Source organism: Schistocerca piceifrons, chromosome 8 (assembly GCF_021461385.2).
Source record: "Schistocerca piceifrons isolate TAMUIC-IGC-003096 chromosome 8, iqSchPice1.1, whole genome shotgun sequence".
Taxonomy (NCBI): Eukaryota; Metazoa; Arthropoda; class Insecta; order Orthoptera; family Acrididae; genus Schistocerca; species Schistocerca piceifrons.
This window is the reverse complement of record NC_060145.1, coordinates 332,828,078-332,844,419: the sequence shown is the minus strand read 5'-3', so window position 1 is coordinate 332,844,419 and position 16,342 is coordinate 332,828,078. Positions and strand designations below refer to the sequence as shown.

At 39.0% G+C, this 16,342-nt stretch overlaps 1 protein-coding gene across 1 annotated transcript in view; it reads right to left on the bottom strand.

Moving 5' to 3' along the window:
• The window catches only part of LOC124712327, a 1,282,739-nt gene that overhangs the window by 184,370 nt on the left and 1,082,027 nt on the right, over positions 1-16,342 (bottom strand). Inside the window, exon 9 of the mRNA XM_047242621.1 lies at positions 2,129-2,192. Within this exon, the coding sequence (XP_047098577.1) occupies positions 2,171-2,192 (22 nt within the window). The 3' untranslated portion in view covers positions 2,129-2,170. The remainder of the gene's footprint in view (positions 1-2,128; positions 2,193-16,342) is intronic.

Below are 16,342 nucleotides of genomic sequence, written 5' to 3'. Positions count from 1 at the left end.
CAATCTGGCCGAGCACGACTTCATTGTCAGAAGCTCAAGTAGGCCCTCCACAATGTCACAGGAATGTCCTACACACCCTTCCTCCGCCTTGCTCTTTTCCAGTAATTGTTAACATTAACCAAACTCCGCATTCAGGCGCTAGAGTACGCTCGATGGCTGGTTCCCCCCTCTCATCCACTTAACAGATGCGTCACTGGACGAGCATGTTGCCAGCACAGCTTCCCTAACTTCCCACTCTCCCAGCTGGCCTCTGTGCCCGGCGCACCACATTCCAGTCGTCCCATGAAGGAAAAACCCTTGGCAGTGCCGGGAATCTGACTCAACTCATGTTCCTCACGACAGTCACACATGCAGACTGCACAGCTGCCAGGGCGGACCATTTCCATCGCTGCACCTGAATGAAAAACCAAGTATTTGCCGTATGAATTTTGCTTCTCATTTTTGCGCTGGGCTGTGCTGAATCTGTTTATGGAGATTTGGTACAGGTCAGCAGACTGCTCTATGAGCACTTTCAGGAACATTCATTCACTGTTTTAGCGTACTACATTTTTTTTTCTTTTGGGCTGAATTGTTTCCCAGAAGCAAGTTCCTTAGTCTACATGTATCGTCGTAGTGGACGTTAGACATTAGTAGCATGTTTAGGTGCACAGTTGCTCGAGAATTGTGTGGAATGGATCCAGTAGTCCACTTACGACACATTTTCACCGTATAGGCAAGCGAATAAATAAGTAAACTTAGTTGTTACAGATATAATGACCTCCTCCCCCCCCCCCCTCCTTCCCGCAACCTTTCCCTTTTTACTTGGTACGAAGGCGTTTCTCCGTCTCTTTTCATATCTCAGACAAAGTTCGTTTGTAATTATATCTGCTACTGTTCCGCTCGTAGACGGAGCAGAGGTGAAACAGCACACGCGGGCTCTGCTGCTCGTGACACACGAGGAAAATGTGCTCGGACACAGAATATTCACAAATTATTCCGAGGAAACAGTATTCAGAAATGGATAATATCTGTGCAAATTATGTTCTCTCTTCCCCTTCCTTTCAGGAAAAAAATGTTTCGTTTAAATCAATAAAATGAGTGATTGTATGCTTGTGTTCGTCTTTTTAAAACGAAAATGGTGCTCTGGCCTCAATTTTCAGCTGGCCTTAGGCGTCAGCGTAACGTCAGGAAACCGAACCTACGCACCTCTGAATAAATATCAGAAAATTATGCTTTGGGTAAGAGTTCTTTCGACGGAATAAGTCTACTGAGAAGTCTGCAATTATTTTTTTCGTGCTTGTATCGAACAAGTACCGTTCGTCGTTATCGAGACTTTCGGCGTGCCAAACCTCACACGTTTTCAATGTGCCCCAATTCTTTTCTGTTACTGACAAGTACCACAAATCTTTGGAATCAGTCACGGATTTCTCCACCTAAGACTCATGAGCACCAGACACAGTCAGCTAAACGTGTAATCACATTAAGACGTTTCGTCACTACTATTTTTATTTTCAAATAATCTGTTTTTGTTCTCGACAGCAGACTTTTTATTCTTTGAATTTATCACTCACGGGTGTCCGATTTGTAAAAGAAGTTTCCGACGCCTTAAGACAGGGGTGTGAAAAGACGTCAGCGATCTCATGAGGTCCGGTTACTCACCGTTCACATAGGTGACTTATAAAACAGAAGTCAGCAGATTGCTGACGTGTCGCTGCGAGAGCTCTGACGAGCCTCCTGGGTGGGCTGGATGTGAAACTGCGACAAATTCTCAAGCCCAGCCATCTGCAATGAGTTATGATTTTGGCCTCAGCGCTTTAATTATCTTCATATAGAAAACGAGGAGTGCATTCTAACACACTTTTTTACTACTGTAACGCTTACAAAATGATATCATTAGCTCTGTAACAGTGTGGTTCGAAGAGAATGCATACAACAAAACAACAAAAAACTTCTGCATGGGAGGTAGAAGGATTGTAGTTAAAATTCTTTGATGATCTACAGTCCTTGTGAAACATGCTGAAGCCGGCAACACATTCGAAAGCCTCACAGAACAAAATTGTTTTCGAAAGGCCAGCGAAAACACACTCCCACACGATTGCGGAAAACATACTGCGAAGAGTAATGCTATGCTAAAGTTAGGTTCACATACCTGTGTAGAGGCGTTCTGGTCCTATGGTTCCTATGCACGATTTCACCACAGATTTCGCCAGTTTCTGCAACAAAAGAAATGATACCACCGTCTAAATCACCTTAATAAAAGGAATACAGAGAGAGGTATAGAACGATGGGAGGGAGGGAGGGAGGGAGGGAGGGAGGGAGGGAGGGAGGGAGGGAGGGAGGGAGGGAGAGACTGACGTGGAAGTGTCAAAACGGCAGCTGTACCAGTATAATCACAGATATGTTTCATGCCCCCTTACGAGTATTGTTCAGAGGAGATAGTTTGGGAACAAAGGCGGCAGGTTTGCATTTTGGCACGTCATGAACCCTAAGTGGGACATACCGCAGAAGTAACAGTAGTTGCTGTCAACATGGACTACCCGTTCTCTCAATTAACCCAGCAGGGTTTCACGATAACTTTTCGTTTAGTCCAACTATGGACGATCCAGTATAAAATACACCAGTTATGGTAGCGGTACCAGTACCCAAGTATAGCAATGTATTTATTACTTTTTATGTATATTTAAGATTTACTTTTACAGAATGAGACTTACACAGAGCAAAAGGCAAAATATAAAAATAATATAAACATAAGATTATCCCCACAAACGTTAGTAGTAAGGGACAAATATTCCATCTAGGCATAAAGACATACGCTTGGACGTAAAATGTGTGCTACACAAAGTTGTCCTTTGCGGTAGTGCTAATGTAGTTAATATCCGTAACCCCCGCCCCACAAAATTGTTTAAAGACTGACTGCCATGTATAAAATAGATTCAGATGTCTGATTGATTTACAAATGAGTTACTGTGCCAATATTTGACGTTAACCTTTAAAAACGTAATGGTAGAAGAAGCAAAACCATAATTATGTTGGTTTTACTACTTTCGGATCATCCATAGACCAGGGAAAATCTTTGAATTTACGTTTAAAGTTCGCTGGATGTCGCTTAGTGCTCCGCATGTCAGGTACGGATGAAAAGCCTGGGTAATTAGTGCACGAGTTGTGCTGTCTTAAGTCATATCCACAATTTTAACACATTAATACTTGAATTATTGTGTTAAACTGTAAAGTGAGATTACACGTCTTCATGAGAAGATTACGGAAACATTTTACAAAGTTAGACAGCCATCCTGCTACTGCCACAGAGTAATCGACTGACCGTTTCAGCCGTTTAGTAACACGGATTAGCGAGATATGACATGTTCATAGCACACTGCACATCGAACCTATTTTTACTGCACTTTCATTTCATGTATATTACGTAGATACGGCATACATTTTGACTCTGATGCAACTAGTTGTGAAAAATTGATTCCGATACAGTCAGTATCATGTTTCTAACGATACTATATAACGGTCGAATATTCGTTTTTGGTATCTATACTGATGCCATAGGTACTGAAACAAAAATGTCGATACTTACTCGTGTCAGTGTATTTACGTGCACCGACCATCTCCGTTGTACTTTATATACACTGCACCGGTTTGTTAAGATCATGGCATGGGGTTTATGAATTCCTTAAAATTCTAGTGTACGTAATAGTTTCAAATGGGTCCTGGTGTCAAGTATGAAGTTTTCTTAACAATTGCGCTGCACTATTCTTTGACCACGAATATTCCTTTTGCCCCTTTTTCCACAGAGTTCATGAGTTAGGTGCGCCCCGTCTCTCTTCATGTTATCTTCTACGCTCCACGCTGCAGGAGTGTACCAATGAGCAACTGCTTCTCTTGGGTTGTTTCCCGTCCTCATGGTCAGTGCCTTGCATTTCTCCACATTTAGGGACAGAGGCCATTTGGCTCAACACGTGGAAATACTGAAAAAGTTGTTCTAAATTTCCTTACAAAATCCCGCTAGCAGATTGTTCAGCACCGTCAGCTAATAATCCTGACGGCATGGCCACTCGATTCCACTACCTTATATGCCAACCACGTCGTTTCATTGTCATTTGGAATGGTAATGACGATGTCGTTGAGTCAATATGGCTACATGCACCAAAATCAGCTCAAACACCCTTACATTATAGGAGGAAATGACAGCCGTGTCACCAAAAGGACACCTACAACACCGCGAGGTGGTGGTGGATATCTTGAGACAGGCTAAAGGTGTGCATTACAGCAAGAGAGCAAGCAAGTCACTAACACAGCACTGACGAAAGTGGTGCAGAGCTTAAGCCACTAGACTGGCATTTGGGGTAACTTATGTTTAATTGCCAGCCCTCGTTTTCTGTGATATCCAATAAATAGATTAAGATAAATGGCGGGATGGTTCCTTCGAAAAGGATACGGTCGATTGACTTGTCTAAGTTTGCCCTACCTCAGCTTGCGTTTCGTGGCTGACGGAGCGATAAACGCCAACCTTCCATCGAAAAAGCAACAGTTATTTCGGTCGTAACGAACAATGTGTGTGGCAGAAGGAGGGTGCTCGACATATCACATCTGTGCTCTAGGGAAATGAAAATCTTCGTAATCTCTCATTTAAATGTATATTTTTGTCACCAGTGGGGAGTTACACTAAAATTTTATTGATACACTTTTACAATATGGTATTGGAACACTGTCACATTTGAGTACGGAAAACAGAGAAGGATTCTGCATCTGTTATTAAATTATTGTATAATAACTACTCAGATGCCTATGCCTGTCAAGTAGACTTACGAAAATAAATGCACGTTATTACTGTTGCGGATCACATGTGCAGTGTGCTTCATGTGCTGTTAGTTTCCAAATAAGGCAAAATACTCATTAAAGAAACTATTTGATAACAGCTCGATTTCTTTACTATCTCTATTTTCGAAGCCTTTTGAGAAGGGTATGCAGAAGAGTGACATGGCATCTTTCAGTACACACAATGTTATGAATGGCTTTAAATTTGACTTCAAGTCGACACAGGAACTATTTCAATTTGTTGTTGTGTATGTTAGTTACTTGCAGGACTATAGTAAGTAATTTGTGGCCTAAGTAATCAGATGTTTTTGTTACTCCATTAAAAGTATGAAAAATAACGCAACAAAAATTATGTAGAACATGTTATCAATATTTCCTCAGCGGATGAAATGTTTTATTAAATATTTCATTATGAAAGTATTTTTAAAGTTAAATTTCTGAAATTTTGGAGTTTCGTACTGATTGAAAATAAAAAATACTTGCTTCATTGTTTTTCGAAATTCAACCCGTTAGGAAAAATATTATGAAAATATTTCACTGTGAAAGCATTTTTAAAGCTAAACCTGTGAAAGTTAGTATTTGGTTTCTCATTTAGAAGCGAAAAACTGCGTGTTCCCTGGTTTTGTAAATTTAACCCTTAATGGAGTAAAACAGTGAATGAAAATTTTTTAGAAAATATTACTTTACATTAAGAAAAAATTTAAAGCTAAATCTATGAAAACTGATATTTTTCAGTCAGATAAAAAATATGTCGGATTCCATGGAAACTGCAACCTTAGCATGTTTTTGTAAGCTATCAGATATAGTAGCTGTGTTGTATTATAAACATAAGATATGTTGTAAATGACCCTATCTAACAAGTACAGAAAAAATTAAAAGTGATACCAAAAACTGGGAGAACTTGCAGGAGGAGCGGCATCGTGACAGGTTGAAGCACCAAAAAATGAAAGAAAAAGTTAGGAAGAATGTGCAAACGATAAAAGAAAACGCAAGGAAGATAAGGGAAAGAGTTTAAAAAACACAAGAAAAACCTTAGTTTCTGAAGCAAAAATCCTCAAAAACACGTGTCTTCAGTAGGAATATTTAACTGTCGTAAATCATTTGGAAAAGCGCTAAGTAGGGTAAAACAATATTTACCTACAAGCCCGGGTAAGAAGACAGCTGTAATAAAAAAAAAAAAATGGTTGCTGACGTTACTGGTCCAGATGTGCTAGAAACTTCTGTAAGACCTGCTACGAAATCTAAAGTATCTTTGTCAGATGATGATATAAAGTTGAAATGAAAGTTTTTGTCACGTTGACGTCAAGCTCCAAGAAACCAGGATGTCAAATCTAGGGGAAACATGTCAAGAATTTAGAAGCGCTGTGCTAATACTGAAGCAGGTAAATCTAAATTTTAGTCTCTGCATACATCTCGTATTCTACCTGCATCAGACACACCGCACAATGTTTGTCTCTGCAGGTATTATATTCTTCAGTCAATTGTAAAAGTTGTTCGTTCTTTTTCAAGACACCATAAATTACTGATAGATCAGCTGCGCTCTGATATAAAAAATGAAAACTGTATGACTAACAATTGGAAAGCTGTTCCCATGACATGAAAACGTTAATTCCTGGCGAAGATTTAAATTAGGAAATGGTGTGCAGCAGTGGGAAGATGTTAATGGGTATCCCAAGATAACCTAGAATTCAGGAAAGTCAAAGAATGCATTGGATGAAAAAAAATTAAGATTTACTCCTATGTTAAGTATGCACAGCCTCAGTAATTTCAGCATTCCAAAAGGAAAATCACAGACAGAGAAGCTATAGCACAGTCTTCAAAACTAACAAACACACAATAAAGTTTTATTTCTTTAGTGATAATATTTTGCCAGCCAATTTAAAAACAAGTTTACGCTATCCAGTAACTATTTTGTGGCACATGATTTTGGCATTAATGATCGCAAATTGAAGTTTTGCAAAGTTCACATCGAAAGGGGGCAATGGATGGAGTAGGGTGAACTGTGAAGCAGTGTGTATGGACTGGAAATTTCGTTTAGTTCTAATACATTATCTGAACTACGTAACACCCATTACACTAAAATTAGTTTAATTGCCGGAAAAAATACTGATTTGTAAATAACTCTTAGTTTCTGTAATGTTTACTTGGTCTGAAATTAAACTGGTAACTTTCTATCATATAAAATCTCAAAGGCTTCATTGATTTTCACCGTCCACGTCAGCAAGCAGGTGCATTCATGCAATTCCCGTTACATCGTGGTTTAGTTTATATTTTAAATTCAGAGAAAAGTTTTATTTTAGGCACAGTATACCATTATGCATATAAATATGAGAACTGCTGTTTTAAGTTACCGAGATTTTAATACAGTGTTACTGAAATATAAAAATCTGTTATTTCAGTTGTTCAACTGTAACACTCGTTACTATGGAAATCATGATACGTTAGTGGATGAAACTTATGGAAATATTGCCACAAGAACACAAAAGGTATAATTAACAAAAACTTTCACTCTAGCTACCATAATGGTTTTCTGGTCGAAGTACATTTGGAAAATACGATGCTTTATGGCCTTAATTAACGTGAAAAGTTTAGACGGTATTGCAATTTGTGAACAACGTAAAAATTCGATTAAAGCAAAACAAAATAATTCTGTAAAGACCATGCAGTCTGCTTGAGCGTAGCAGCGGGCGCTAAGCTAGTTGCAAATACTTGACGTATGAAATGTCTATGGATGCTAATCCTAAACTCTGTCCTATACCAGATGAACTGACTACGGTGCAAAAACGTTTTGCGGCAATACCTGGCAAAAGAATCAAAATTTAAGGTAAACCCTGAGAGAAAGGCTGCAAAATTGTATTTGACTGCTTCTGAACATAGTGTGACCAGTGAACAATATTGTGCCTGCACATATTTGCCTCGATTACGTCTTCAGATTTACCATTAGTAAATTGGGGTGCGATGACTGAGCTGTTTGATAGGCAAAGCAGTGTTACTACACAGAAAAATTTGTCCTTTGGGCAATAATGAATCTGTTGTCAAGATTGTCCCGATGCCTAAGCCATCACTGACGTGCAGAAAGGTACTCTCTGAAAAGTTCTAGTAGTGTAAGGGTGTGTATTACTGGGGAAGCAAATTTAGTTCCGCGATTTTCAATGAAAAATTTACATTAATGAAGCGCTTGTTTGGTGAATGACGCGAGTTAGGTCAACTTGCGAGTGCGAGTCTGGGAAGACGGTATGATGGATAGGCAGCTGTTTATTCCTCGGATGTTGATCATAATGGTAAGATGACTGACTTAGATGGCAGCGCTAAACGATGCGAAATGTAGTGAAATGAAGTAGATCTGTTAGAATCGATTAAACACCTCCTGCTGTACCCCTGCGTCCCTTTTCGGACTCGTTGGAAACCCATGGGACGGGCAGGAGAGCTGACGGCTTCACGGAGGTCTTAATGCCGGAAAAAAGATCTTTCTCATTTCAGGCTGTGAGATAAGAAAGAAACGAATGAATGCATGCAAGAAATGATAATTATTCTCCGCCGTCTATTATGGCAAACGCTGTATAGTTCATACTATGCAGGTCTGGGCAGGCTCATCTTCAAGATCCTGGCAAAGTGCACCAGGTACGTGTGTTTGCCCGAAGTGATGTCTCGGTTGTGCAGATTGCATCATTCGAAAATTCATATGCTACTGTAGACGCTAAGCCGTCGAACAGACATTTAGTGTGGACAGAGGTTGTATGTGCGTGAAAGTAGGGATCCAAAAACAAAGGCTTTTCCAAGGCTGTGTCGTCGTCTGTGACTGCAGACATCATCTTGAATGATTTGCTACACAGTCTTCTAATCTTTGTGAGCAAGGTCTGATTGCTTTATCCTGTGCTGTTGAGGCGATGAGAAGTGATTCTTACCTTTAGGGTATACGTGCTTGGTTAAAAAAAAAAAAACATTACTATCAATTGCGTCAGATGTTTGAATATCTTGTTTCATTTCCCATGCGCTAAAGGTTGTTTTTGTAAGCAACTGAGTCATGGAATGATTCACTGTGTATTCTGTGAACACTGGTTTCATTCTGAATGTAACTCCGAATGTCCCAGCCGGTTTGGCAAATTTTTGACTACCCATGGACGTGTGAACAACGCGACAAAATTTATGTTGTTCATAAAAGCAAATGCCTACGCCTCGCGTAGCCTGACACACAAATAGGAATATGGTAACCTCCGTTTCCACTTTTCCAACAGTGTGGAAAGTTGACAAAAAAAACAGCATATGCCTCCAAAACACGTGCAGTACCGAAACGTGTCTAATGCCACTATATTGTTAATCTAGAATTCAACGGCAGCGTCGAATGTCATTTCAAAGCTGACAGCAACTTGTCATTTAGGGCTTTAGGGCATGTGCTGTTATCAGCTAGTCAAGGACACTTGACAGGCTGAATACTACTGGCTGTGCTACACTGCAGAGTTTCTGTTAATGGCTCGCTAGATGCATGAGGAGACCAACACGCGAATTTTCTCTCATTTTCAGGACACTTTCATTACAAAAATGTGTAGTCCATGCTCTCCAGAGTGTCCAGACATTTGCGCATGAATCTCACGATCAGCACATATCGTTCAATAAGCACATAAGTACAGGTTTGAAGACAAGTTCGATACAGTATTTAAAAAATGGTTTGAGCCTTATGCAGATGTAAGTGCCAATTTCTTTCCAGGCGCAATCAAAATGTAGCCAGTACAAATCTAATACGTTCTTGTGATGAAGTGAGAACATATCTGCATCGAGAACCTGTTAGGGAACATCACCTTTTCTTGGTCCTTCAGCTGGTGATTTACCAGCGTTTAGCGAATATTTTCCAGATCGTATTATCCTGTTCCGAACTTCACTACAACTTATGTTTCTTGGAACTGCACTACTGGCGACGGCACTTTGTTGGCTCGTTTGTCTGCCAAGGTTTACGATTTGTAATACAGTAGTTTAGCAAATAAACTAATGAAAAACACTTGGAATGAGAGCGTATTTGTTGCCTTGTATTTGGGCGCTGACCTACTGTTCACGTAGGCCTAATCTAATTTGCATCTGTACATATAACTATAGTGTTTTTCTTCTCGAATTTTCGTTTAAAATATTTTTTGCTAGTCTACAGCATCAATTAAGAATAATGTGCTAGCACTGTTGCTCTGCATGCAGCATTTAAGTTTTTATAGCATCCTTTGAAAGTGCTGCGTTTCACAAAAGCTTATAGTATGTCTTTTTAAAACGTGCACGATTTTCTTTACACTAGCCCTAAATTTGCGCATTTACTTCTCAATTTGTGTTCTATCATCATTCTTCTCTTATTTATTACTGGGTTCTACTGTACAGGTTTATGACACGTGCATCTGAAAAACCATCCATTATTTCTGTAATTCTGGAAGAGGTAGGACCTATAACTTCAAAGTCTGTAGTTATGCCGTGCTGACCTGGCACTTTAAACCGTTACATTCGTCAGTGCTGCTATCTATACATTTATATAGAACAAAATATTTATGTGGAATAGGATATTGGTTACGAAGATATTGCAGAATGATGCTGTTCCACGTACGATGTGACATCGTACTGAACTGCCGTTTATAAATTTGTAATCTCCATGGATCGGAAATCAAAGAAGTAATTTGTGTGTTGATTTCTATTTTTGTCATGGGTACTGAGTTCTGAACTCTAGACCACAGACACACACAAAAGGCAGATCTTCTGCTTTCAGCAGCTCACAGGAGGCCCAATGTACTCCTTTTTAGGTCAAAATCGATTAAAACTGCTATAAACTTAATATAAATTTAAACTGCTATCACAATCATGAGACGGGAAAATAGTTAATTTGAAAATGAATAAGATTTATGACTATAATATCAATGAGTCACTGTTGACATCTGCGAACTCATACGAATACCTGTGTGTAATACTTTGTAGGGGGCATACGAAATGGAATGATCACTTAGGCTGAGTTGTGGGTGAAGCAAGTGGCAGACTACGATTTATTGGTAGAGTGCTGGGGAAGTGCAATCAGTTTACAAACGAGTGCGCTTACAATCGCGCGGCCGGCTCTAATATATTGCTCAAGTGTGTGGGACCAGTACCAAATAGCAGCAACGTGGGATACTGAACATATGCCGAGAAGGGCAGCATGAATGGGTACAGGTTTGTTTCGTTAATGGGAGAATTCACACAGATATTGAAGGAGCTGAACTGGAAGACTTTTGATGAATAACAAAGTTTCAAGAACTGGCTTTACATGACGACTGTAGGAATATAGTCCCCTACGTATCGCTCACATAGGGATAGTGAGGATAAGATTAGAATAATTACTTCACGCACAGATGCATTCACACAACCATCTGCCAGCTTTCTAGACGTGAACGGAACAGGAAGAAACTAATAACTGGTACAGTGGGTCGTTCCCTCTGCCGTGCACTTCATGGCGGTTTGTAGAGTATATATGAACATATAAAAGTCCTTTGTATGTACAGAATGAATGTACATAACTTTGTACATATGTAGACGTATATATGTTACAATAATTTAATTACTTTTTCTAACGTATGTATGCATACATGTATTGATTCACCAATTATGGTAGTCCGTTTTTTAATTTTGAGTTTTTTAACTTTAGACATTTTTTACTTTGGTGAACCTGTTTGTCATCTTCAAACTTCTACTATTTTATTCGGCACAATCTGTTTCTTCTTGTCTTACCAAAGTGTCAACTAGCTAAAAGTGCTTATAGAACAGTTGTAATATCGAGTTTATAACAGATTTTATTTTCTTGAAACTTCGTAAATCACTATAAAATGGGGTCGTTTGAAATGTAAAGGACTACGTATTTTATGTACCTTCGTAAATGTAGTTATCCTTTTTTTAACAGTTAAATGGTTCATCCCTTCACATATTTAGCACAAGACAGATCGAACGCCAGAATTGTTATGCAGGTAAACGCTCGTAAAATCTGTACCTCTCAAAATTGACATTGTTCCATCATTGACATTGTGCATATAATCAGAATGGTCTTTCGGAAATTGCTCTTTTAGTTACAGATTACTTTTCGTATAAAAGTGAGTGACTACTTGCTCTGTCGTGAGGAGCGTCACATCGGTGAGTAAGGCGGTGTGAGCCTTGGTCTCAGAATGCACCTCGAACTGCTTCTAACTGCTTGTTGCCGGTACGACATAGTAACATTGATCGTGAACATTCAACTCTTGCTGTATGAAATATTTGAAACTGTACTGCTCAAAGAGTGGGAAAAGGCGGATTTGTAGACGCGAGGGTGATTTCTGCTTCGATCCAAAATAATGGACGCTAAAAAGTTTCAAGAGATTCTTAGCGATTCAAGGCTATCTTATTTTTATTGTTGGCATCATGGTGTCCGCACAACTGTTAGTTCTGTGTGCGAGTCTGAACGATCATACGACTGGCATAGTTTTAGTAAGAAACTGAGATTAGTTACTGTATGAAGTTATCTCCTGTAGATATCTATGTTGGCGACTGGTACTGCATCTTATTTCTGTACGTTATTTATCTTGTGCTTAACAATCGCAAATAATGAGATGAAAAAAAACTCTCTTTGAGTATCCCTGGAATCTTGCAGTAACAATAAATCTCTTGCCTCTTGTCAGAGTCAGCAGGCAGAGCATGTAAAATCCGAAAATTCATGATCAGTGCAAGAAAACCATTTGTATAATGTTTTAAATGTTCACTCATCCTGGTTCTGGGCGGTAGGTGTCGGTAAAGTCTAAACTCGTGCCGCTGCCGTTCCTGGTTTTCTGTTAAAACCGAGAAACAAAGCAAAACATATAATTTTCTTAGCTTCTCCATGATTATTTCTGAATTATTAAATATAATATACTTGCCTCCGTGGCCGAGGACGCGCAGAGTGTCAATATCCATCTGGCTCACTCAGTTCCAGATAGCCCGGTAACACCCCTGAAAAATTCGTAACTTATTCGAGGAGGGTTTTGCAGTTGCGAACGTTCTGGTAGTTATGTGGAACTGCGGCACCATGAAGGGAGGGCACGGCTTAGGCCAATCTGCAATTCCTGGCTGTCGTAATTGTCTGAGACCATTCACAGAACTGGTCTACCGTACAAAATTCCACAGACCTTAACTAACTACGTCTCAAACTACAATAAGCATTTGAAAATAAACAACGTACCGACATGAAAAAACTGCATCGTACGATGACGCCAGTGTTTTGATATACAAAATGGGGCAGGTTATAAGTAATTAGCTTTCATGGAATGTGAACCATTCGAAAAATGCAAAACTTGAAGAAAATCTTTGTCGTCTTAGGGCAACCAGTCACGAAGAAAACAACGCATGTAAATTATCTGCTGATTTACTTCTTCAGCGACATCTCAATGCGTTGATGTAGGCCTGTCTCTTAAAATTATTGCATAACAAATATAAGGACGATGTACTGGCTTTCAGTGGTCCTGGATACGTCCTATAGGTTAGTGGGAGTCTAAATTAAACTGTTACTAAACTATAAGTTTTGTCGTAATTAGTTACAAATTATCGCTCGAAAGTCTTAACTGTGCAATGGTGCTGGACATGTAGTGCCAAGATTCTGGTCAGCTCTTGAGGTTGGCAGCAGCCTTTCTCAAATAGTTACTGTATTTTCTTAACATAACCGTTTCCTTTTTCTTGCAATGGATGTCACGCGTTGCATCCGATATTGGTGTCCTTAAGACCCAGTATTGGTGCCTATTTATATTGGCGTGAAATTGGTTGCGTATCATAATCGGTCTTAATAAAAAGATTGGCTCACAACTTAATCAATTTCATTTCCTTCATGTTTTAATTTGTTGTTTGGTATAACAACGGAAATGGTCGATCTAAATTTAAGTAGTGCAAATGACCGTGTTATCAAGTTATGGCCTAATCTGGATATGTTACACTGAATGAATTGTGTTAAAGATAAGTGATTTATTTCGTGTGTGGGATTCTGCGCCGAAGGAATAAAATTTACTGTTCGACCCAAAGAAACACTGCTCATATAATTGTCCTGTACTTTTACGTAAACATGTAAAAAACTAGGTTCTGTCATTAAATATAGCTGCTGCAAGTTTGAAGGACCACGTTGAATAATAAGTATGCATATATTCAGAAATGCACTCAATTACTCGAAAGATACTGACGCACCCAATCCATACAACTAGCGTAAAACTGCGGACAAACAGCCACAATCATGTACACATCAGCTATCAAATTTGAATACCTTGCGGGCTGCGGTTCTCGACTAATCAGAACAAACCACATTTATGATGGGTTCGACCACACGCCGTATAATGACGGGTTACAGATCTATTCATCTGACGTTTATTTACTAAGTGAGAAATTTAAATCTATGGAATTGGTCAGATACATTTAAGGGGAGCAAGTCTAACTTTTACTTTACTTAACAGTAGAAAAATTATAGGAAGAAGGTGGAGTAGATACATGAATTTATATAATGGTACTGTTACAATGATGATGTTGTAGGTCGACTAATTTAAATGTTACAGCTTTAGTAGCATTCTTTTGTAAGACAGAAAAGAGGCACTATATTTGATTTAAGAGAGAGCCTGATTGCATTTAAGTCTTTCTGAAACATACCCGTTTTGTGTGCATCTCACCTCGTTGCAGAATTCAGAGACAGTGTGGTGACGATTCTGCGTAGGAAATTCTGTCTCCAAATCAGTTATGCATTCTATGCGGTTAAGGATGAGACTGTTACAGCTGTCATAGTAAGCTTGATGACGTGCCACGACACTTCCAGCGGGTGCACAATTTGAAATGCGGGGCAGACGTACTTACGGAGTATACTTGTCTGTACAATGCTCTACTCCTTGGCACACCCTAAACATTTTAGTTCAGTGATTGAAACGACACGCATCAAGAATTAGCCGTGCCCAAGTAGAGTCCTGAAAATGTGCAAACTGGTATAGTGCACTCGCATTGCTTAAACAGTGAGCATCCATTACATACGCAAAAACTGTCTTAGTTCACCCACACATGAAGCAGAGAGCACGTCTTTTTATGGTTCGCACGATACGGTGCACATATTATGTAAATTTTTGTGTCTATACGTACGAAACATAACAGACCAGGCATGCCACAAGTCAACGGTTAGCGTTCTGTTTCCTCACGACGCCATCACTTTATTGTTCAGTCTCGGTAGCGAAAACAAACTCTGATAGCAAAGATATATACAGATACATAAAAGCATTTATGGTCTTTGACTATACTGACATGTATTGTTAACATGATGAAAATAAAATAAGAAAAAATTATTTATGCAGGAAGGTATACCAAAGTAAAGAACTAACAGAGAAATGTAGGAAACTACATTCATTTCAGACTTACTTTACTACTTCTTTCGGTAAGTTCTTCGGTTTCCCACACATACGGTCGCGATACTGCTCTGTAAGTTGTTATCGTCTAACTCTTGAAAAGAGACTAGCGCCTCTAGCGGTTAGAAAGCCAGCCGTCAAATTAAACTTTGTTTTTAATTATTTTTAAACTTGATTAACGGAATAATTATTATATTTCTGCGTTGCACGCATTAGTAAATGATCAACAGACATGAATGATCGTGAAATAAATGCAAAAACAACAGTATCTCGCTGATTCAGTGACACACACTACGACTTACGCATGAACAAATACTTTCGAATATGCGGATAAATGCAGCTTACTCTGCCGCAAGCAAGGGGATATAAACACATATATCACGTATGATAAGAACGGTATATATTTCTGTTGTTGGCCGTTCTTATTATCGTATGTACTTTCCTTGACATGGACCAATTTTGTATGGAGTCTAATGATTCGCAAACACTTCACTTGATTTTTTTTAATTCATGAATATTTTCTTAAATGTAATTACTTTTGATCAAAAGCGAATTTGTTGATAATTCTTGCCGTTTGTGGATCAGATGTAGCAACAATTGTTGAACTGGCTGCTTCTGTGTTGGGAAAGTTTCATTGCTTCTGATTTTGTATATTCTGCTCTTTTCCGCAGCTGAAGGGATAAGCTGAAGCAGTGTCCAATAGTGTTGTGAACGAAAAAGATGTTTTCAAGTTCCTGGGTTTAAGCTTCCAGGCAACATTGTGTGAGACTTCCCCTAAATATGGAATTGTGTACCATTTCTTGCGTTTTAGAGTTGATGGATCGAGAACATGGTGATGACGGGAGCCCACCTTCTATTTTTGCTTTTTGTGCATTATGGCGTCCACCAAAGTAAGACGGTGGCCATTGTTTGATGCTATTTGATTGCATTTTATTCAATTTGGAAGTTGTCTTCAGTCACGGAGAGGGATAACATCGCATTTTGACTGAAATAATTCCTCTCGTTTTATTCCTAACTAACCAACCATTTTCAGCTTTGGAAACGGAGATACTCTGTAGCTGCGCTAGTTTAAAATATTTGATACGACGAAATTTTCACTCCATGGTATATTTATCTTTGTCCTTGATGATGGCGTAACGTCCGAAACTGGTTTGTGAAATAAAAAACATTGTAGAATATTACAC